Here is a 23,310-nt window from a genome sequence, read left to right as displayed (position 1 = left end):
ATTGCAAGAAATACCCTTAAACGCCTTATTTAAAACTTTACTGGAGGCCAGGTTAGTGCTAGGTTGACAGCAACCTCCCCCCCAATACATGCAAACTAAAAGTAGGGCAACGATTCTATTATTTTCATTAAGCTCTCAGTCTAGAGAGAAACAGTGCTATATAAGTCATGTCCTCATTTAATGAAGTTTTATATGGCTTCCCCTCGCATCTTTGAGATGGGTGATTGGGATTTTTCTATCTTTACACAGTATTTATCCTATGTAGTGTTTTCATTTATATTGACACCAGGAGACAGCATGCAACTAGTTTTGTTCTCATCAGGTATATGTAGCCACAGATCTTTTTATGGATTCAAACCCTCTTCCAGTAATTAAAACCCTCCAACAGTTCAAACCTTCTACCTTGTGGGGACTACTTCCAAAATGAGCTAAGCTCTAAAGGTAGAGCTACCCATTACTTTACCAGCACATGTATCAAATCTCAGACTTACTTCTCATAAGTACATACACTTTAGTTTGGGGCAATTCGTGTCATAGTAAGTATGGGAAAGATGTCTGCTTCACTTATTTCTTCCTTGCTCCCTTTCCACTACAATTGCCTCTCCCAATCTGCTGTGATTTAGATGTTTGCAAAATAAATCATGGGCAGAACCGAATGCATAGCTCCAGTGTAGATCTGAAGGCTGTCTCATGCACACATAAAGCCTCTTATATTCACAACAGAGTCCCATCAGATGTGGGTGACTGAACTGAAGAAGCTGCCATGAATAAAAGTTTATCAGCTAAGCTTCTCCAGCTCCATATTTAACTCATTGTCATTGGAGCAGTGAAACGGCATGATTTGGGAGAGTGATAATAATGATACTGCCTCTTTCTGCACATTGAACCCTTGTCTGTGAGTAATGTTCCATTTCTGCTGTGACAGCATCTCTCATAAATGTGGCATGTTGATTGTATAGTTCTGCTATCTTAAATACTATAAAAGCAGAATTCCTAATTAAAGCCCAGCTCTCCAAGAGGTTGATTTATTGAAAGGAACCCTGCAGAAATCAAAATTCCTATTCAGGTGGTAGGATGAAATGTAAGAAGGGAAGAATTTTGAGGGACATGGGTGGTGACAAAATTTGAAATATAAATAAATAAATAAGAATAAAGTAAATGAATACAGTTTAATGCTGGTTTTAATGCTATGTCTGACAAACGACTGAACAATGGAGATCAGTGAGCTGCCAAATCCACTTTGTCTCTTAAGAGTTACTAACATTTGGTTCTGATGACTAGACTTCTCATAACTCTGGGGAGACAAACTGGGAAATAGCAGGGTAAGCAAGGACAAGAACAGTGAAGAGTTAAGAGAAATTAAATTTGCATTTCAGTGCTTTATAGCTTTATATTCAGTGCATTTCAGAAACTGAAAAAGTAGGAGGGACAACAACCTAAAAAAAGTGGGAACAACAGGAAATATTTATGTAATTTGTTACATTAGCACTGTAGAACACTGATTTCAGTTGCTAAGAAAAGCATAGAAGCTTATTAAAGGATGGTCAAAAATTCCCACTTTTTTGTGAATGCTGAATGACATTAAGACATTAAGAATGACATTATCCCAGGCAGTTTCCAAGATATTTTGGTAAATTAATGTTTTTATTGTCCAATAAGTTGAATGAAGGAAGAACTAGAGGCAAGGCACAAAAAAGATTTTTCTTTCTTTACTGAATATCCTTTCCTTCTCAGTTTGGCTATATTTTACTCTTACCTGGTAAACAAGTTTGAAGTTCATGCTAAGATAGTTTAAGGAAAATTACTCCATAAAGGTGATCGTCCATCTCTGTTCACAAGGGTCTTCAGTGAGCTTATATCTGAATGTGTCACTTCTATGGGCAGAAGGAAAAATATCTATGCATTGAGTAAAATATATGAATGGGTATCCAGTCTCTGAAATAAACTGTGATGGGAACCCTATTATATAAATTATGGCATTAAGAGGAAACACATAGACATTCAATACTTCTAAAAGTCAGAATATATTGATGTCTAACCTTTTCTCCCTTATTCTAAAACAGCATTCATACTGAAGACTTAAAAGAATTAGTTTTAATGGTATCATATGCTTTCTCTTTCTGTTTATGATTTGCAGTCATACAAGATCAATACAAGCTACAAGGCATTTGCAGCCATCCCAACAAACACATTGCTTCTAGAACAGAAGGTTAGTTGGGTGCTCAAAGGTATGTGCTGGTATTAATATTAATTTTGTAATTAAGGGCACAAGCAGATAACTGTGTTAAAGTGCTGTTTCCCAGTCTTTGAGACAGCAGGAAAGCATGCTGGCATAACATTTTCTGCCCAGATTGCTGAGTCCCATTCATCCACAGTAACAAGGCTGATGATTGGTTCTGTCCTTCCTCTATTAATGTGAGTTAAGTTAAGGAAAGCAACTGGTGGATTCCCCTGCTTTATTTTCTCTCCCACCGACCATCACCTACCAGTGTGAAAACAACCACCAATAACTCTCCCTAACATGGGGAGGGTAGGAGAGTAGGCAGGTGCTTGAAACAGTATGTTTAGCTACCTGTCACATTGCCTGTGACCTCTCAGTCTAGCTATTTCTGAAATGGGTCTCTGTTCTTCTGCAAGAGCGCTGAACCTGTGTCTGAAAATAGCCTTGCTGACAGATCACAGGCCTGGATGAGAGGCACAACATGAAGCAGAAGGTGCTATTGATGACAAGCAACTGGAATGCCTAGGCAAAATGATCTATACCCCCCTCTCCCATAATAAAAGGATTAAAAAGTATGTCTGGGTGAATCTGCAGAAAACCTGCAATGCAGCCAATAGTGACAGAATCAACAATGTGAGCTGGTAGAATCCCTCTCTCTTTCCTAGTTTAAAGGAAACTTCCATGCAGTGGAAGGCTTTCTAAAGAGCATTAAAACCTTGTTCTACAGGTCTAGTGCTTTTCAAACACTGCTAAGCCTGTGTTTATATGGCGCCTGCATAAGATTGATCAAGCACTTTGGGAAGCACCAATCAGTCATTACACAGGCATGTAATAAATAAATAACTGCAATTAATGCCTCTGCAGAAGACGGGTCTGGGATTTCTCCTGTGGCCCAACCCAAAATGTTCCCAACTGTTGAAGGGAAGAGGCGTGTCTGCAGCAGCCTAAAGTGGCCATTAGAATTTGGACAGGTTCAACCCTGACCACATTCATAAAACATGGTAGATTATATCCATGGCAAATAGAAAGAAAACACTCTTTTAAAACCGGAGGGTTGAATACAGTTTCAAGCTGCTTCAGTTGTGACCTGGGGAATGAGACAGAGGCAACCTCATGAGACTGCAACATAAGAAATGGTTATTGGCGCATGTTTGTGCTGCAGTTATGGAGATGTGAGGATGACCCTTCAGAGTGGGCTGAAATTTAGTTTAGAAAGCCTTTTCAAACTTCAGATTTTAGGCTGATTGATACCAAATCAAGCCTTCAAATGGGTAAACCACAAGCAAGATACAGCTCAACAGCCACATATAATTTCAATAAAACTCTTACTTTGGTTGTGACTGTAAAATCAGATGCATATTTAGCACCCAAGAATCCATAACCATGAACTGGCAGGGTTATCCTGGCAAGTCACTAATTATGAAAAAATTATTTAGTGCTGCTTTGGGCAATGCCAGGGGACACAATAGTTTGACTCAATGTGTGGCATCCCCATTGTGCTTGGCTATAACGTGGTTCATTGGTCTTGCCTTAGCATGTTTGTATGGAACCAGCCACTACACTTAGTAAGCCATGATGTATGGCTTAATATATTATGGTTAAGCATAAACCATACTTCAACAAGCTTAATGGATTCATTAGGTGACAAGTAGTTTCCAAAGGAATCAGGAGTTTGACTGCCAGTGTGGCATTTGTTCCATATTCCTTAGGCAAAAGCAGTATTAGGCTACTCCAGGGTTCTCAAATGTTGTGGTTGTAGAATCATAACTGACTGTGGGTTTTAGAAACCCTTGTATCTAGTGATCCTCTATTATTGACTCTGGATGGGGTGACACTCCCAGGCAGAGCTGGTGCACAATTTGGGGGTTCTTCTGAACTCACGGCTCCTGCTTGAGGAGCAGGTGGTAGCCATGGCCAGGAGATCCTTTGCACAATTACATCTCATGCACCAGTTGTGCCTGTTTCTAGATCAGGAGGCAATGCTCACAGTTATCCAGGTCTTAGACACCTCCCTTTTAAACTATGGTACTTCGCTTTACATGGGGCTGTCCTTGAGGAGCATTTGGAGACTTCAGCTGGTCCAAAACGCAGTGGCATTTGCAGATTGGGCACTTCATGATATGCACATATTAACACCACTGCTGTAGGAGTTGCCCTGGTTCCCATAATTTATGTGTGTGTTCATAGCTTATATGCTTAACCAACTAAATGAGTTGGGTAAGAGCTTATTTTATTATTTAGTTTTATACTGTACTTTGTGCATATACCTTTATAATGCTTAGATGAGTAGGATATAAATGATATAAATTACTTTAGGAGCAGATTATACAAGTGTATTTTTATTGTAATGATTGTTTTATTCTTGCCTTAATCTCAAAATAATATGAATTAAACCATAGGCACTCGATGAACAAACCAAAACAGAACTAGAAGTCGAGGACAGAGCTTTGGATACACATTCAGAGGTGACAATTAATTTCTCTGTATTTAATCCATTCCTATTTAATTCATTTAATTTTTGCCATATTGCTTTGTCAGATTTCTTTAATCGGAATTGAGCAGGTAAATAAATGCTTAAGACTGCACACTGCTGTGGTTCTCATGGAGGAGGTTCATATAGGGCTGTGGGATGCTTTGGATTTGAAGGTGAAAGAGTGCTTCAGGAATGGATTAGTGTTTTCATAGCAGGTTGTGCAACACTTTAAAGCAACTGCATGATTGTAGAAAAAAGTCCTCCTCCTCTCAACTTCTATTTAGCTAGAAAAAAAGTTGACATAAGAAACTAAGTATGCAGCTTTCCATGTGCTACATAGCACCACCCAGGCTTTATGTTTGCGAAAGGGTGCCATCAAGACAAGAATATGCAAGATGTCCAGAGTACCAGGAGCACCCAGTCTGGGTTGCAAAACTCTGATGACCACTAACTAGAAAGCAACATATTCTATGTCAGTGTTTCTCAACCTTGGCAACTTGAAGATGTGTGGACTTCAACTCCCAGAATTCCCCAGCCAGCATGACTGGCTGGGGAATTCTGGGAGTTGAAGTCCACACATCTTCAAGTTGCCATGGTTGAGAAACACTGTTCTGTGTGATAGAGATACTGAAATTCTATGTGCCATCTAGTGGTCATCCAACGTTGCACAACTCAGATCTAGTAACTCCACAAAGCAGGAGCTCATCTCAGCAGCTGTAGCAGCAAGTCATGTGGGACAGAGGTGGTACAAACAAATGCTTAGTCTCTGGAGTTGAGAATCATAAAGAAAATGGTTTTTTCTCTTTAAAAATCCCATAGATGTGCTCACCTGCCCAACTCAGGCAACAAACGGAAGAACTTTGTGCCGCTATTGATCAAGTCTTACAAGAGCCTTTGACCAGGGTACGCTAAATTTTAAAAACAATTTTGCTTGTTTGGGCACGTCCTTTCACACCCCGTAACTGAGCACCTATTGTTTTCAATCCACTCTTACAGCGCCGATGCAGCTCCTCTCCAAGCTCCCTGAAGAACATACTAGATTTGAATACAGGCAAAGTAAGTGATGAGTGCTAATGAAAATTCCCAAATAGCCAAATATGTGTCTCAATAGTAATTTGTTGTTGTTGTTGTTGTTGAAACAGGGATGAGGATGTGAATATTAAAATTAAGCAGGCAGTAAAAAGGGAGCTGCAGATCCTGATGCAGATCCAACATTCCTCTGGTTTTTCTTTTGATGCTGCATGCATTCACTTGCCCACACGAAGTCTATCTTCCCTACAGAAGTACTTGCAAAATGCAGTAATAACTCACATTCTAGGCAGCCAGGGAATAGCATGATGAATGTGGAAGAACTGTCTTTTTTTTTTCTTCTGTCTGGGTTGAGGGGTCTGCTGCTGGCCAGAGCATCATCATCACTATGCTGCATGTCTGTGTGTATGCTTTGTATGTTTGGCTTCAGGATACTTGGTTTAACCAGGATACTTGGTTTAACCCTGCCGCATCAGAGATGGAGGCCTAACAACATCATCCTGATGGGGTCATGTCAGTGGGGCTGAGAAAGGTTGGGGAGTCATAGAACAGATGATGGATAAATCCCACTGCAGCTCAGATATTGCAAGGACTGAATGTAACCATGCAGAGTTTCCTCCAGGGTGAGCCTCACTCAGTGGTTGCTCCAGTCTCCTAATCTTTCACCTTGCTTACTCAGATAACATAGAACAGCATTCTATCTTTTTTATTTTGATATATGTTTTATTGAAGAAATTTTTAACAAGATAAAAACAATACAAATATTAGAAAAGAAACGAAGTAAGGAAGAATAGTGAATAAATAAGAAAGAAAAAAGAAAAAGAAAGAAAAATGATAAAGAAGCGGCTTCCAATCTTTGCAAGAGAATTATAAAAGCATTTATATTTTACCCTCTCTCTCTGAGGTTACATCATAATTTCCTTCTTTTCATAAGTTACCCTTTCCACCCTTCATAAGCTACCCTGAGTCAAGAGGAGATTACAGAAGCTCATCAGTCAATAGTTTGTAGTTAAGAACTCTGCAGGCAGTGTTTCTCAACCGTGGCAAGATGTGTGGCCTTCAACTCCCAGAAATCCCCAGCCATCAAAGCTCACTCTGCTATAGGGGATCTTAATTCAACTTTCCCTTGATTATACTGAGGCATCTCCTCTTCTTGCTTAATGGAGCTATCTCACCTAGAGTGCTTGGTGATGATCCAGATACCAAGGTTTGACTATTTGGGTGCAGGGGTGTGTCTCCCGCATGGAGGGGTAGAATGTCCTTTAATGAATCAGTGGTTGTTATCATGTTTTGTAAACTTGATTTGATATCATCAGGGTCCTGTATTAAGTTCATTTGCTCCTCCTGAGAAGGCATAATAAGGGGTTGCATCGAGTCAGATTTATCTCCTTCCTTTGGTCTGATATATTTTTTTTGAAGAATATTATGTGGGGCAATGTTAATCAGAAACAGGCCTGGATATATCCTCCCATTCTGCCTTGGAAAGCTTCCTGGCAGTTAGATTATATCTCAAATTGTATTTATACCTATATTGGAGAAATTGGAAACCATCTTTTGTTTCTTCACTGTTATAGTCTCTTCTTTGTTCTTTAGCTATCTTTTCTTGCTTTTCTATATTTTTTACATTGTATTGTAACTATATATGTTGAAATTGAATACAGTTCTTAATAAAAAAAAAAAAAAGGAAAGCTTCCTGGCAGTTAGGAGGGGCAGGCACAGATATTTTGAAATTCTGTCATTGGCACAATTCCAAAGCTTTGTTGAAAGTGCTTGAGTCTTAAGAGCATTTGGGGTAGTACTGGTTGTTGAAACAACAGCACAAGCCTCTTGAAGCCTTGGCGGTGTGGAAGCCATGTTATCTCGTTAGTTCGATCAGTGTTACTCTACATCTGAGTAACTGGGACAGAGATTTCAGGATGGCCCTTTTTGTATTCCATCTTTGATTATTTATGTGGATCATTTCTATATATAACATGACTTTCCTCAATTGAAGTACATAGGTTTCATGTGGTCCTTCAGTACTAAGCTTTGAATTTTGCTTATCAGCTGTACTAGAGTTTGGCATAGTGCTCACACACTTGCAGGGGAGGGTTCTGCCTTGTATTGCCATTCTCAGCAGCTGTCTCACCTTCTTTTACAAGGCTAGGGAATCGTTCTTCTACTAGCCTTTTTTCCCCCCTAGCTTTTTGTTGGCCTCTGACAGCTGATCAACATATAGATATGACTGTGTGGGCAGTAAGCAGGCAGTTTTTTGCAACTAAGGACAGATCTGTGTTCACCTCTAATGAGTTTCCAGTTGAATCCTCTTCATGGGTCTCAGATTCCATTCTGGCTACTTCTCCCTCTTTGTCTATTCCTACTTTGTCTCTGAGCTTGTCAGAGTCCCAGTCAAATAAGGTATGATACTTATCAACTGTTGATTTAAGAGGCAGGGCAGACATAGGCCTTCTTTTTGCTGTTCAGATGGTCCTGGTTTTTTTTATTGTTTATCTTCTTCCTGCTGTTTTGAAGCTGTTCTATGACACTTCTTGATGCAGCCCTTTGCAGCTGCCTTTGTCATGCTGCTCTTCTTACTTCTGCCAGGCATGTTAGTATTCCTGGTCCCTCATTTCTGATACTTAATAAAACTCATAAAGCTTTAAAAACTAAAACATCAAACAATATAACAGCAAGATGAGGATAAGAGGTGTGGGTTAATAGATACAGGGAACAATGTGGTGTAGGAGAAGCAGCTCTTCACCTAAGCTCCTCATGCTTTTTTAGACTATTAGGATAATAGATTCAGATTCAGATCTAGCATAGCTGAGGCCACAGAAAACACCTGCTACCATAAATGGTAGTTGGCATGCTTGGGCATGACAAGGAAAAGCCCATACAGGTAGTCTTCATTTAGCACCCACAATGGGGACCGGCAACTCCATTGCTAAGCACTGTGGTTGTTAAGAGAATTATCATGTGACCGTGACTTACGATTTTACTTCTGCCTTCTCTATTAACTCTGCTTGTCACAAGCCAGTTATGAAGTACAGAAATGGTGATCACGTGACCGCAGGACTCCGTGAGGATTGGTTGCAAAGCTATTCTTTTTACACCTTCGTAACTTTGAACAGTTGTTAAATGAGGCAGTTGGTAAATGAAGACTACCTGTACCTAAACTGGGGCCCTGGTTACTGTTGCTGTTGGATTTCCACTGGACAGCCCAATCCTGACCTCCTGGCTGCAACCTTGTTTTCTGTCCTTCAACTGTGCCACTTCCACATCCAGGAGCTCTTCACAAGGAAATTGTCAGTGTGGATGATTATCCTCTTCACCCTTGGGCCACAAAGGCTGGTGAGCATGAATGCTTGCTGGGAACCCAAGAGTTTCAGCTGCTGCATGACTCCAATGTGAAGTTGGACTGTCAAGGCTGTACCATTGTCAGAGTCTAGCTGAAGTGAAGGACTTTTAAAGAACTAAGGGCAGAACTTGGCTCAGCATGGATGTTTCTGTACTTAAAAGGTTCATCATGAAGAAGAAGCACTTATGACTGCTTCAGTCATAAGTCTCACTCCTGGGGTCAATAAGACACACAGCTCAATGTTATGTATCTACTGTTCAAACAGCCATTTGAACAACAGTTCGGTGGAGTTCCCCCAGGTAGGGACATCCTAAGCAATCAGATATCTAGTCTAAATCCACCTCCTTTTCACACTCTGGTTGAACAACTAGCAATCTTACAGCAGTTGTGTGTAAGAGCACTGGTGACAGTTACAGTGCTGGCTGAAGTGATGAAATTTGTTACCAACAAACTGTACCTGATGGTGCCTTCCTCATGTGGAACCCAGTGTCCATGACCATGACGCTGTATTTGGCTGCCCAAACAGTTAGCTCTCAACAAGCAATTCATTGCTACACCTCAACTGTCAAGTGAGCCATATCCAGCACGACTGTGTGAAGCAGCTCCCAGTCTGTGCCTGGGTTCTGCACTTTAAGAATTGGTGGAACCTTCGGTGGCAGCTATCTCTCAATCTCACCCCAGCCTCACCAGGGTGTTGTGTTGGTAAGAGGCATGCCCTACAACTCAACTGAACCAAATGTTTGAGATGGAGTAGATATACATTTCAAGGCCTACTGTTCATAGCAGTCCCAACACTGCCACCCCGCATGAAGGATATAGGAAAAGCACCATCTACTTGCATCAGCAAAGGATCGTTACCTTGTCATGGTGCTGCAGCTTGAGCACCTCAATGATGCCATGAGCTAAACTGTGAAGGGCCACCCAAGACAGGAAGGTCATGACAGAGAGGTCAGACTAAATGCGATCCCTGGGGAAGGTAATGGCAACCCACCCCAGTATTCTTGCCATGAAAACCAAATGGATCAGTACAACCAGAGATATGTCGGTATAACATTGGAAGATGAGACTCCCAGGTTGGAAGATGGTCAAAATGCTACTGGGGAGGAACAGAGGATGAGCTCAACTAGCCCCAGACGTGATGACGCAGCTAGCTCAAAGCCGAAAGGATGGCTAGTGGCCAATGGTGCTGGTGGTGAACGGCAAATCTGATGTTCTAAGGATCAACACACCATTGGAACCTGGAATGTAAGATCTATGAGCCAGGGCAAATTGGATGTGGTTATTGGTGAGATGTCAAGATTAAAGATAGACGTTTTGGGCATCAGTGAACTGAAATGGACTGCAATGGGCCACTTCACATCAAATGACCACCAGATCTTCTACTGTGGACAAGAGGACCACAGAAGAAATGGAGTAGACTTCATAATTAATAGTAAAGTGGCTAAAGCAGTGCTTGGATACAATCCAAAAAACGACAGAATGATCTCAATTCGAATTCAGGGCAAGCCATCTAACATCACAGTGATCCAAATATACGCCCCAACCACAGATGCTGAAGAAGCTGAAGTAGAGCAGTTCTATGAGGATCTACAGCACCTACTGGACAACACGCCTAAAAGAGATGTTATTTTCATCACAGGAGACTGGAATGCTAAGGTGGGCAGTCAAATGACACCTGGAATTACAGGTAAGCATGGCCTGGGAGAACAAAACGAAGCAGGACATAGGCTGATAGAATTTTGCCAAGACAACTCACTCTTCATAACACTCTCTTCCAACAACCTAAGAGATGGCTTTATACATGGACTTCACCACATGGACAACACTGAAATCAGATTGACTACATCCTTTGCAGCCAAAGGTGGTGGACATCTATACAGTTGGTAAAAACAAGACCTGGAGCTGACTGTAGTTCAGATCATGAACTTCTTCTTGCACAATTTAGGATCAGACTAAAGAGATTAGGGAAGACCCACAGATCAGCTAGATATGAGCTCACTAATATTCCTAAGGAATATGCAGTGGAGGTGAAGAATCGATTTAAGGGACTGGACTTAGTAGATAGGGTCCCGGAAGAACTATGGACAGAAGTTCGCAACATTGTTCAGGAGGCGGCAACAAAATACATCCCAAAGAAAGAGAAAACCAAGAAGGCAAAATGGCTGTCTGCTGAGACACTAGAAGTAGCCCAAGAAAGAAGGAAAGCAAAAGGCAACAGTGATAGGGGGAGATATGCCCAATTAAATGCAAAATTCCAGAGGTTAGCCAGAAGAGATAAGGAATTATTTTTAAACAAGCAATGCGCAGAAGTGGAAGAAGACAATAGAATAGGAAGGACAGGAGACCTCTTCCAGAAAATTAGAGGTAAATTCCAGGCAAAAATGGGTATGATCAAAAACAAAGATGGCAAGGACCTAACAGAAGAAGAAGAGATCAAGAAAAGGTGGCAAGAATATACAGAAGACCTGTATAGGAAGGATAACAATATCGGGGATAGCTTTGACGGTGTGGTCAGTGAGCTAGAGCCAGACATCCTGAAGAGTGAGGTTGAATGGGCCTTAAGAAGCATTGCTAATAACAAGGCAGCAGGAGACAATGGCATCCCAGCTGAACTGTTCAAAATCTTGCAAGATGATGCTGTCACGGTAATGCATGCTATATGCCAGCAAATTTGGAAAACACAAGAATGGCCATCAGACTGGAAAAAATCAACTTATATCCCCATACCAAAAAAGGGAAACACTAAAGAATGTTCAAACTATCGAACAGTGGCACTCATTTCACATGCCAGTAAGGTAATGCTCAAGATCCTGCAAGGTAGACTTCAGCAATTCATGGATCGAGAATTGCCAGATGTACAAGCTGGGTTTAGAAAAGGCAGAGGAACTAGGGACCAAATTGCCAATATCCGCTGGATAATGGAAAAAGCCAGGGAGTTTCAGAAAAACATCTATTTCTGTTTTATTGACTATTCTAAAGCCTTTGACTGTGTGGACCATAACAAATTGTGGCAAGTTCTTAGTGGTATGGGGATACCAAATCATCTTGTCTGCCTCCTGAGAAATCTGTATAACGACCAAGTAGCAACAGTAAGAACAGACCACGGAACAACGGACTGGTTTAAGATTGGGAAAGGAGTATGGCAGGGCTGTATACTCTCACCCTACCTATTCAACTTTACGCAGAACACATCATGTGACATGCTGGGCTTGAGGAATCCAAGGCTCGAGTTAAAATCGCTGGAAGAAACATTAACAATCTCAGATATGCAGATGATACCACTTTGATGGCTGAAAGCGAAGAGGAACTGAGGAACCTTATGATGAAGGTGAAAGAAGAAAGTGCAAAAGCTGGCTTGCAGCTAAACCTCAAAAAAACCAAGATTATGGCAACCAGCTTGATTGATAACTGGCAAATAGAGGGAGAAAATGTAGAAGCAGTCAAAGACTTTGTATTTCTAGGTGCGAAGATTACTGCAGATGCTCACTGCAGTCAGGAAATCAGAAGACGCTTAATCCTTGGGAGAAGAGCAATGACAAATCTCGATAAAATAGTTAAGAGCAGAGACATCACACTGACAACAAAGGTCCGTGTAGTTAAAGCAAAGGTGTTCCCCATAGTAACATATGGCTGCGAGAGCTGGACCATAAGGAAGGCTGAGAGAAGGAAGATCGATGCTTTTGAACTGTGGTGTTGGAGGAAAATTCTGAGAGTGCCTTGGACTGCAAGAAGATCAAACCAGTCCATCCTCCAGGAAATAAAGCCAGACCGCTCACTTGAGGGAATGATATTAAAGGCAAAACTGAAATACTTTGTCCACATAATGAGAAGACAGGACACCCTGGAGAAGATGCTGATGCTAGGGAGAGTGGAAGGCAAAAGGAAGAGTGGCCGACCAAGGGCAAGGTGGATGGATGATATTTTAGAGGTGATGGACTTGTCCCTGGGGGAGCTGGGGGTGTTGATGACCGACAGGAAGTTCTGGCGTGGGCTGGTCCATGAAGTCATAAAGATTCGGAAACGACTAAACAACAACCATCTACTTGATGTAGGTGGTACATGAAGGAATCTGGTAATCAGGGGCAACTGGAGGGAAGAGAAGTCACTGAAATTCAGCATACCCCACTATGCAGAATAGTTGGTCATCCATGACATAATCTATGTGATAGAATGCCAGATGTCTTTGGACCATCCAGCTGCTTGCCATTTGATGCTGCTTCAACCGCTGATACAAGCAGCTTGCTCTGCTTGAGATTTGGTGTCCTGCTGTTAGTTGGCAACACGGGCTGCCTAATGTTGTCCGAGGTAGCAAGGAGATTTGGATGATGCCTAAATAAATGTTTAAGCATCCCTGAAGTCAAAAGATACCTAGTGTCTGTCCTCCTGTTGACCCATGTCTTTCAATAATTGTAGACAAATAATATAGGTCTTCAAGCAGAAGATTAACTACTTCCATACCTTGCTGCCTCAGGCCCATATCTTGCCCACTTGAGTGGTAGTGGGTGGTCTGCTGGCATGCCTGGATCACAACTACCAGTACATAATGCAGAGGAGGCAGCAACGTCTCCTCCTGGCTTCACCCTCAGCCCCTGGGTTGCTAGCAGTCAGCTGTCTTCCCAAAGTATGAACACCACCATCTCCTCTACTTGCATGGCTGCAAGAGCGCTTCCTCTAGCATTGGGTCCTTCTTTGGCTTCACCCATCACAGTGCAGCTCAGAAGCAGTGGACATAGTCAAGCTTCCTTACAGCAACTTCCTTCCTCCTTCCTTGGCCAGTAAATCTTGGCCAGGTGCTCCCTTTGGCTAGCGCTCTGCAGTGGCTCTCCCAGAGTGCCAGATGTTCCTTAAATGCCTGCTGCTTCATTCCAAAACCCAACCCTGATCACACACCCTAAACCTAAGCCAATAACAGTAGAGACATGACCAATCCCTCCCAATGTACTGGCTGAGGTAGAAGAATTCAAAAGACAAAGACCCAAAGTGCAAGAGACAAGACAATTTCCAATCACAGCAGCTAAAACAAACAGGACGCTTGAAACATTTATACCCAGACCAAAACCAACACTCCATTTCAGCCTGTGTTTGGAACAAAACATCCAAAACATGCATGCTTAGGTGTGGCCACACACAAAAAAAGCACTTGTTCTATGCAAGTACAGTTTACCCATGAATATTTTGTACAACTCTAGTTCAATGCACAGCTTTCTTACTGCCTTTGCTGTTTGGTGGTAATGGAAAGTAAATTTCGGCAGTGCCCAAATGTAACAATTTAGCAAAAAGTTTCTGCACAATTCCATACTGCTCTTACCTGATGTTGTTGTATTCCTTGCAGACATCTACAGCTTCACAGAGGCGAGCTGGGCGGGAAACAAAATATGTAAGTATCTTCATAACAAGGCCTTCACATCTGACTCCACCTTTGAGAGGAATTCTGAACATGTATAGAGATCTGCTTCCAATAACTGAATAACTGAAATGAGTCTGAAAACTACAGCTTAGGTTAAGAGCTTGCAGAGCTGAGAATAGCATTTCTTTATCTTGCTCTTTTCATTCTGAATTAAGTACTAATCAAAGTATCTTGTGATTTCGTTAGAAGCAAGAATGGTGCATTCAAATTCACATTATGAGTTATAATTGCATTAATTTTTACATTTATCAGGCTGAATGACAGAAATCCATCTCTGAGGAATGAAGAGCATACACATTTTAGAAAGCATTGGATTTTATTCATCTCTATTCCAGCAGCTGTCATCATAAATTTCTGTGGAGAAGACATGTTCAAACTAAGTTGGATTTTCTTCCACTTCATTATCATAAAGAGATATAGAAGGATAGTAACTGCATTTCCCTTATATCAGTAATGAAATGGGTGAAAAACCAATGGAAGGCTTTAATTTTTCTTTGATGTACATTGTATAAACCTTAGTAAAGAGTTTCATTAGGGCTACCACACATTAATTGTGAAAATCCAGAAAGCAGCAAAGATATACAGAAAACTCAAATTTGCTGCCCTAGAGTGTGTCATGTTCCCCGTTCCAATGTTTCTGCATCGTAACGGTTCTCTTGCCATGGTGCTGATACGTGTTCTGGCTGGGAGGGTGCTGCTGCGAGCCTTGTACTGAAAACGTGCTGATCTGTGCCAGGAGGAATGTGTTTAGACTATCTCTGAAATGTCAAGGTCTCTCTGCCCGTTGAGCAGCAGAGCTCGTTAGGAGCACCTGGGAATGTGGGGTGAACTGTATGTGAGGGAGGGGCTGGGCTGCTGTTTGTAAGATGCTATTTAGTTTGAGTTTAGGCGCGCTTTTCTCATTCTCAGCTTTTTACCTGTTTGCACCCTTTTCTAAATAAACTCAGAACCTGAATTGTCATTTTGAGTCTGAGCGTTTTATTGGAATTAAGGCAACCATCACATAAAGCTGAGAATCATTTTCCAAACCAACATCGCTGCTCTTTACTGGAAAATTTTCTTGTGAAAGAGGATCCAGTGATGGCTGAGGGGGGAGAGGATCTTACAGAGTTTGATGAACGGGCAGAACAAGCTCCAGAGTCAACGGCCACCAGCAGGGACCCGAGCCCTGTTCCTGCCCGAGCAACCTCTCAGTCGGGGGGCTCCTATTCTACAGCAGGATCAAAGAAACCCCAGCAGGATGACAGATCGGGGCAGGAGCAATTTCTATGGGATGCACTGATGGACCCTCAGCCCGGGCCACCCTGCTCAACATGGAAGCTCCGCTGGCCAGACACTCCGTTGGGAGTGGGACCCGAGGTGTCAAGGAGCCCTCCACAGGAGGGACTGGGGCTGGAGGACTCTGCCACGTCGGACCGAATCAGGGTCCTGGAATCCAAGATCGAATCCATGGAACATGTCTTGCGCTCCATGTCGGCTGCATTTGGGGACCTTGTAAGAATCGTCAAAGGTCCCGGGGCGATGCGGCCGCCCAGCCTCCCACCTTCCCCCTCACTGCCTCAGGGAGGGAGCACCCCACCACGGGACTCGCCACTGGGTCCAAGGGGATCTACTCCCATAGGGGTGGCTCCGAGACAGCCATCCAGTGGGGTTCAACATATTGGGGGAACCCCCCCGGGACTTCCCGGTGAAATTTGATGGGGACCCTGCTAACCTGTCCTTCTTTCTCACCAATGCTGCCAGTTTCATGAGACGGCATGGCCACCTCTTCCCGTTGGAGGACGAGAAGATAGCGGCAGTGACCACGAAATTGAAAGGCAGAGCTGCGGACTGGTATGTCCAAATGGCGGAAATTGGGGCTCCAGCCCTGGCCTCATTTGATGCCTTTTTGGCTGCCTTAAAGCACTACTTCGAAGATCCCTTAGCTAAGGAAAGAGCTAAGGACGCGCTGAAAGCACTTGTGCAGGGGCAGAAGCCGGTGGCTGACTATGCACTAGAATTTAAAGTTTTGGCAGGCAAACTCCCTGAATGGTCTGAGGCTACCCTGATTGATCGCTTTAAGGATGGCCTCAATTGTGAGGTCTTACGTTGGGCTCTGGGGCGAGATGATCCCAACTCATTGCATGATTGGATCTGCCTCGCTGGTAAAGCAGAACATGCCCAGCACACCTTCATGATGGCCACAAGAGAGGACAAGCCCGTCTCATCTGGCCGCACTCTGGGGCTGGCATCTACCTCGCGATGGGATACGGAGAAGCAGCGCCGATTTGTCCGGGGCCAATGCATCACCTGTGGGAAGCCAGGTCACCGAGCTCTTGACTGCCCCAAAACTAAGGCAGTAGAGCGTCCCACGAAAGTGCTTCAAAAGCCAACCAAGAAAGCCTACTCATCGGGTGACAGGAGCTCTGGCTACTGCAGATGACGAAGACGTCTACACCCCAGAAGAAGAATTAGATGCGTTGGAGCAGTTGGCGGGAAACGCTTTCCACCTGTCTTAACCGGCGCCGCAGGGCAGGTGGTACAATCCGGGCACAACTCTAATGGGGTGAGTGCTGATTGCCCTATTCTTGCTGTTAAAGTTGACTTGGGCTTTCAGAAAAAATCTATTGAGGTCTGGGCTTTGCTAGACTTCGGATGTTCTAGGTGCTTGATCCATCCTGATTTAGTCAAGGAATTGGATTTACCCTGCTTCCCCCTCCCAACGCCGCTGCATTTCCAGCAGCTTGATGGCTCTACTGCGGGGGGGGGGGGGCAGCAACCCACTTCACGGGGGAAGTTGCATTGCGCATGGGGTCCCACTTCGAGCTTAAACAGTTTATAGTGATTCCTGTGGGGAATCCCCTGGTGGTACTAGGGATCCCATGGTTCGCTTCCCACAACCCCTACATCAATTGGCGCTCCCGCTCCATTACCTTTGAGGATGGCTTCTATCAAGCTCCTCTGCTGGGACGTGCCATGCCTCCAACGGCTGGGCAAGCAGAGATTGTGGCTTCCCCCCCTCCCCCATCCCCCTTGGAGGGTCTTCCAGCCACGTACTCGGACTTTGCGGATGTCTTTGGGGAGGAGGAAGCCGACCAATTGCCCCCCCATCGCAAAACTGACTGTTCCATCGAACTCCTTCCTGGCATTCCCTTGCCAAAGCCAAAGATTTACCCTATGACTAAAAAGGAACTCTCCGCGTTGCGGGAGTTCATTGACAAGAACCTCGCTCGAGGCTTCATTGAACTGGCAAATTCGCCGGTCGGAGCGCCCGTTTTGTTTCAAGAAAAGAAGGATGGCAGCCTAAGACTTTGCACGGACTACCACGGGTTAAATTCCGCCTCCCTTTCCAACAAGTACCCTCTGCCTCTCGTCAAAGACATGCTCTCACATCTGTCTACCGGCAGAGTTTTCTCCAAGTTGGATCTTCGCGAAGCATACTACCGCATTCGCATTCGGGAGTGGGATGAATGGAAGACTGCTTTTAATTGCCCACTGGGTTCTTTTCAATATAAAGTTCTCCCATTTGGGTTGGCAGGGGCTCCAGGGGTGTTTATGCAACTAATCAATGAGGTTCTGCATGACCACTTGTTTAAAGGTGTATTGGTGTATTTGGATGATGTTCTCATTTACACTAAATCCTTAAAGGAGCATGAATGCCTGCTAAAACAGGTGCTTACCAAGCTTAGACATGCCAAGCTTTATGCTAAGCTGTCTAAATGTGAGTTTCACAAGTCTCGCTTGGATTACCTTGGCTACAGGATTTCAGCTAAGGGCATTGAAATGGATCCTGTCAAAATTCAAGCCGTGCTTTCTTGGGAACGCCCCAGAACCCGGCGGCAGCTTCAAAGTTTCCTGGGATTTGCCAATTTTTACAGGTCCTTTGTCAGAGGGTTCGCTGAAATTGCTCTGCCCCTCACTGATTTGTTACGAACTAAGGGGGTGGGGGAGACCCACAAGGTTAAGAACCCGGGGGCTGTGCTGAATTGGACCCCTGCATGTCAGGCCGCTTTTGATCAACTTAAAGTTCTTTTTACGGAGGAGCCCATACTCTCCCACCCCAACCCAGATCTTCCCTTCGTCGTTCAGGTTGACACGTCTGACTTCTCTATTGGGGCTGTTTTGTTGCAGAAGGATTCTGCTGGGGTTTTGAAACCCTGTGCGTATCTGTCCCGAAAATTTTCGGAGACTGAGAGGCATTGGCATGTTTGGGAGAAGGAGGCTTTTGCCATAAAGGCTGCCTTAGAGGCTTGGAGGCATCTTTTGGAGGGGGCTTCTTCCCCCTTTGAGGTTTGGACGGATCACTGCAACCTCGAGGCACTCCGCGCGCCCAGGCGCCTCACCCCGAAGCAGATTAGGTGGGCTCAATTTTTCAGCCGTTTTAATTTCCAACTAAAATTCCTCCCTGGGAAGAAGAATTTTATGGCTGACGCTCTTTCCCAATTGCCTCAGGATGAGAGCCCAGTCTCAGATGTCGTGGGCACTGTTCTGTCGGGCCCACAACTGGGTTTGGCGGCTGTCACCCGCAGCCGCGCACGGGGCCAGCCGCCTCCTCCTGCCTCGCAGGTTCACAAGCCACCTGCTTTGTCCACTTCATTGCACTCTGCTTTTGTCTCAGCACTCCGCTCAGATCCATGGTTTCTGGCTAACGCTGACAAGGTGTCCATTGAGCATGACCTCGCTTGAGTCAAGGGGCGGTTGTATGTACCTGACTCACAACGTTCCACTGTACTGTCACGGTCTCATGACAGCAAGCTGGCTGGTCATTTTGGCTTTCTAAAGTCCCTCCATCTCACCCGTAGGCAGTTCTGGTGGCCTGCTCTCCGTAAGGATGTTAAGGCTTATGTGGCTTCTTGCCCTGTCTGTGCTATGTCAAAACGGGCTGTGGGTAAGCCCCAGGGGCTGCTACAGCTGGTGGCTGACCCTGCACACCCTTGGGATGTGAGTTCCATGGATTTCATTGTGGACCTGCCCCCCAGCCAAAAGAAAACTCTCATTTGGGTGGTTAAGGACTACTTTTCTAAACAGGCACATTTTGTGCCCTGCGCTGGTATTCCCTCAGCTCAACAACTGGCAAAACTCTTTTTGGTACATGTGTACCGCCCACACGGATGCCCCTCCCGTTTGGTGACCGATAGGGGCACACAATTTACTTCCAGGTTTTGGCGGGCTTTTTTGAAACTGATTGGCACTGAACAGGCATTGTCTACTGCATGGCATCCCCAGACTGACGGATCCACTGAAGTCCTTAATGCCACTTTGGAACAATTCCTGCGCTCTTATATAAACTATCATCAGGATGATTGGGTTGACTTGCTTCCATTCGCTGAGGTGGCTTACAACAATGCTGTCCACCAGAGCACGGGTCAAACCCCATTTCGCATTGTTTCTGGTAGGGATTTTGTTCCCATCCCTGAATTTCCCCAGCCACCTGCTCCGGCTGTTGACGCCGGTGACTGGGGCTCCTGGCTAGCTGATTCCTGGCCAGTCATTCGCATGGCTCTTCGAGAAGCTCAGGAGACTTATAAGAAACATGCGGATCGCCACCGCTGCTGCCAGCCGGCTTTTCAAGTGGGGGATTTAGTCTGTCTACTAGATTTATAAAGTCCCCTCAGCCATCAAAGAAATTGGCTCATAAGTTCATTGGTCCTTTCCCGATTGCTGCAGTGATTAATCCTGTCACTGTGCGTTTGGATTTGCCTCATAATTTGAAGTGTTTGCATCCTGTTTTTCACTGCAGTTTGCTCAAGCCTGCTCACGATTCGTCCCGCTGGCATCCTCGCTCTCCTCCCCCTCCACCGATCATGATTGATGGGCAGCAACACTTCGAAGTTAAGGAGGTGCTGGACTCTCGCAGACTGCGGGGAACTCTTCAATACTTGGTCCGCAGGAAACACTTTCCACATCCTGAATGGGTTGCTGCCCGAGATGTTCTTGCCCCTGATTTAATACGTGCTTTTCATGTTGCTTGCCCTTCTAAGCCCTCTGATAGCTGATTTTTTTGGGGGGGGCGGTATGTCATGTTCCCCGTTCCGATATTTCTGCATCGTAACGGTTCGCTTGTCATGGTGCTGATACGTGTTCTGGCTGGGAGGGTGCTGCTGCGAGCCTTGTACTGTAAACGTGTTGATCTGTGCCAGAAGGAATGTGTTTAGACTATCTCTGAAATGTCAAGGGGTCTCTGCCCGTTGAGCAGCAGAGCTCGTTAGGAGCACCTGGGAATGTGGGGTGAACTGTATGTGAGGGAGGGGCTGGACTGCTGTTTGTAAGATGCTATTTAGTTTGAGTTTAGGCGCGCTTTTCTCATTCTCAGCTTTTTACCTGTTTGCACCCTTTTCTAAATAAACTCAGAACCTGAATTGTCATTTTGCGTCTGAGCATTTTATTGGAATTAAGGCAACCATCACAGAGTGGTTGTCTGAATTTTTGTATCTTGGACCCAATAGTTCTAGTTTTATATTAAAGCTTTGAACTGAAAGTTTGGTGTAGTGGTTAAGGCATCAGGCTAGAAACTGGAAGACCATGAGTCCAGCTGGGTGACCTGGGGCCAGTCACTCTCTCTCAGCCCTAGGAAGGATGCAATGGCAAACCACTTCCTTGCCAAGAACACTGTAGGGACTTGTCCAGGCACTCACCAGGAGTGAAAAACTGACTTGAAAGCGCGCACGCACACACACACAAAATAGATTTAACAGAACTAGCAAGGAAATAGTTAATTACTGGCACTGAGGACAAAAGGTTATAACAGAAAAGATGGAATTTATAATTGGGGGACAAGGCTTTAAAAAAAGTTCTATGTGATGTTGTGCTTTACAACCACATGGGATTCATTTCATAACGGCAACCAGACCTTCCGCAACCGCTGTCATGAGTTGGTGCAGTCACGTGACTTCACGCTTAATGACCATGTAGTTTACAAATGGAGCTGCTGATCCCAGTTACTGTTGTTAAGCGAAGACTACCTGTATTTCAAGATAGGTTAATGTGGTATGTTTAGGGAACATGAGAAAATTCAGCACACATGCATTATTAATCTTATAACAAGACTTCTTCTTATTCATGTCTTTACACCAAATGTGGACTGCACCACCCTTCAAGCAGAGGACACTCTCAAAATAGAGGGACTTCTGGTATAAAATGAACCTCATAGTCATCCTATTTATAAGCTGGCTTCTTGTTTTTTCTGATGGATCAATGGACAACTCCAAGGAGAAGCAATAAACAGCTGGTTTATTTTGTTCTATATTGCTTAGTCAATAAAAGAGAGAGAGCCAGAGAGAGAAAGAGATGACAAATTCTATTCTGCCTGTGCTATGCCAATCCTCTGTGATCATTTACCCAAATGGAAGTGATCGTTCTGTCCCTCTGCTGAAATATTGTCATTATGATTATGCAAGAAATATACAGTTGTTGGTTATTTGTTATAAATATGAAAGTTTCCATCAAATAGGACTCATCTCTAGTATGTCTATAATTTAAAGGTGGGTACGGTGAATACCTGAGATTGCTAATGGACATACTTTTTCTTTTTAGCACCTTTTCCTCTTTGCTTACATCTCAAGTGGCTCTACAATATTGGGCTGATTTCTGTTTGTTCGTTATATTAAAAAAGGAAAGGAAAAACACCTGGCCTCTCAGTTCATTTTCCACTTGTAAAGTCAACCTATTTATAGTTTTTTCTCAAGACAAAACAAAAACAAAAACAGATGCCTAAATCAAGTTAAAACAAAATGAAAAACCCAGTGATGGGAACAGAAGTGTGTACTATTGAATCCTCTCTTCTTAATATAAGTAATTCGCCTTAATATAAATGAAAAATTCTTTTCACTGAGCTAATATTATAAATATTTTGTTTCAGGCCAACCTCTACTTAACGGCTCCTTCAGTGACTGAGACTCAAAAGGTACATTTCTAGATCATTACTATCTTCATATTATTAATTAGGTTGAGCGAGCAGATCACATTCTCAGACTCAATGTGATTTGAATAAAAATTCAACACAATTACAAAACTGTGGCTGACACAGCAATAAAGATGTAGCATCAAAGCAGGCATTAAGAATTATCATTATCTTGAAAGAGTCCTTGGAAATTATTTCTTTTCATATCATAACTCTCTTAAGAAAATATGCTCCAAGTAAAGATGGAATGAAGTAACTTGGCTCTGCTGGAAATCTATATGCATGCCTATATGTGTAGGGCCATCCCACATAGTACACAAAGCACTCAATTTTTAATGTGCACTGAAAACTCTACTATTTTGGCCCCAGTAGAGATCTGTGCCCCTCTGATGTTTTCTTGCTGAAATCTAACCCCAGTTCTCTCCCTCCAATCCCCAGAATGCACACATACGCACATGTTCTGTACTGTATATCTTAATCAGCTGCTTTTGATGGAAAGGAAAGGGAGAACTTGTGATGGTTCTTCACTAGCAATCCTTAGCAGACCAGTCCTTAATATGGCAGTGGAATGAGCTTGAGGCATAACCGGCATAACCATGTGTTATCTTGGGGTGGACAACCTATGTCACTAAGGCCACATTAGATCTTTTTTTCACCCTTCACTGCCACCATCCCCAACCACGACTACTGAAAACTGATTGCCATGGTGAGAAAGAAACAAAAACTCTAGTGGAAGCCCTAGCATTTGTATATCACAAGCAAAAAGAAAACTCCTAGGGCCTGGCCACAGGTGTGATAAGGCCTCATTCTCTTAGTAGAGTTTGGTCTCCTTAAAAATTTAAGTATGGCTTTTGGCCACAAAAACCCTGTTGGCAGATTGCTGGGAAAGCCTTTAGCCCAGGAGAGATCAGAAAAGTCACACACACCAGGCATTTCTATAAAAATAATTTATTTACAGAAAGCA

The 23,310-nt window shown here is 43.7% G+C and overlaps 1 protein-coding gene across 5 annotated transcripts in view; it reads left to right on the top strand.

The window, feature by feature from the left end:
- The window catches only part of MLIP (muscular LMNA interacting protein), a 66,247-nt gene that overhangs the window by 22,576 nt on the left and 20,361 nt on the right, over nucleotides 1-23,310 (top strand). For all 5 annotated transcript variants that reach the window (XM_063313706.1, XM_063313715.1, XM_063313688.1 and 2 more), the window contains 6 exons: nucleotides 2,138-2,209; nucleotides 4,621-4,686; nucleotides 5,514-5,597; nucleotides 5,691-5,750; nucleotides 14,393-14,437; nucleotides 22,305-22,349. In XM_063313706.1, the coding sequence (XP_063169776.1) occupies nucleotides 2,138-2,209; nucleotides 4,621-4,686; nucleotides 5,514-5,597; nucleotides 5,691-5,750; nucleotides 14,393-14,437; nucleotides 22,305-22,349 (372 nt within the window). The remainder of the gene's footprint in view (nucleotides 1-2,137; nucleotides 2,210-4,620; nucleotides 4,687-5,513; nucleotides 5,598-5,690; nucleotides 5,751-14,392; nucleotides 14,438-22,304; nucleotides 22,350-23,310) is intronic.

The sequence above is a fragment of the Candoia aspera genome, chromosome 1, assembly GCF_035149785.1.
Source record: "Candoia aspera isolate rCanAsp1 chromosome 1, rCanAsp1.hap2, whole genome shotgun sequence".
NCBI lineage: Eukaryota > Metazoa > Chordata > Lepidosauria > Squamata > Boidae > Candoia > Candoia aspera.
This window is presented reverse-complemented; position numbering and strand designations above follow the sequence as displayed.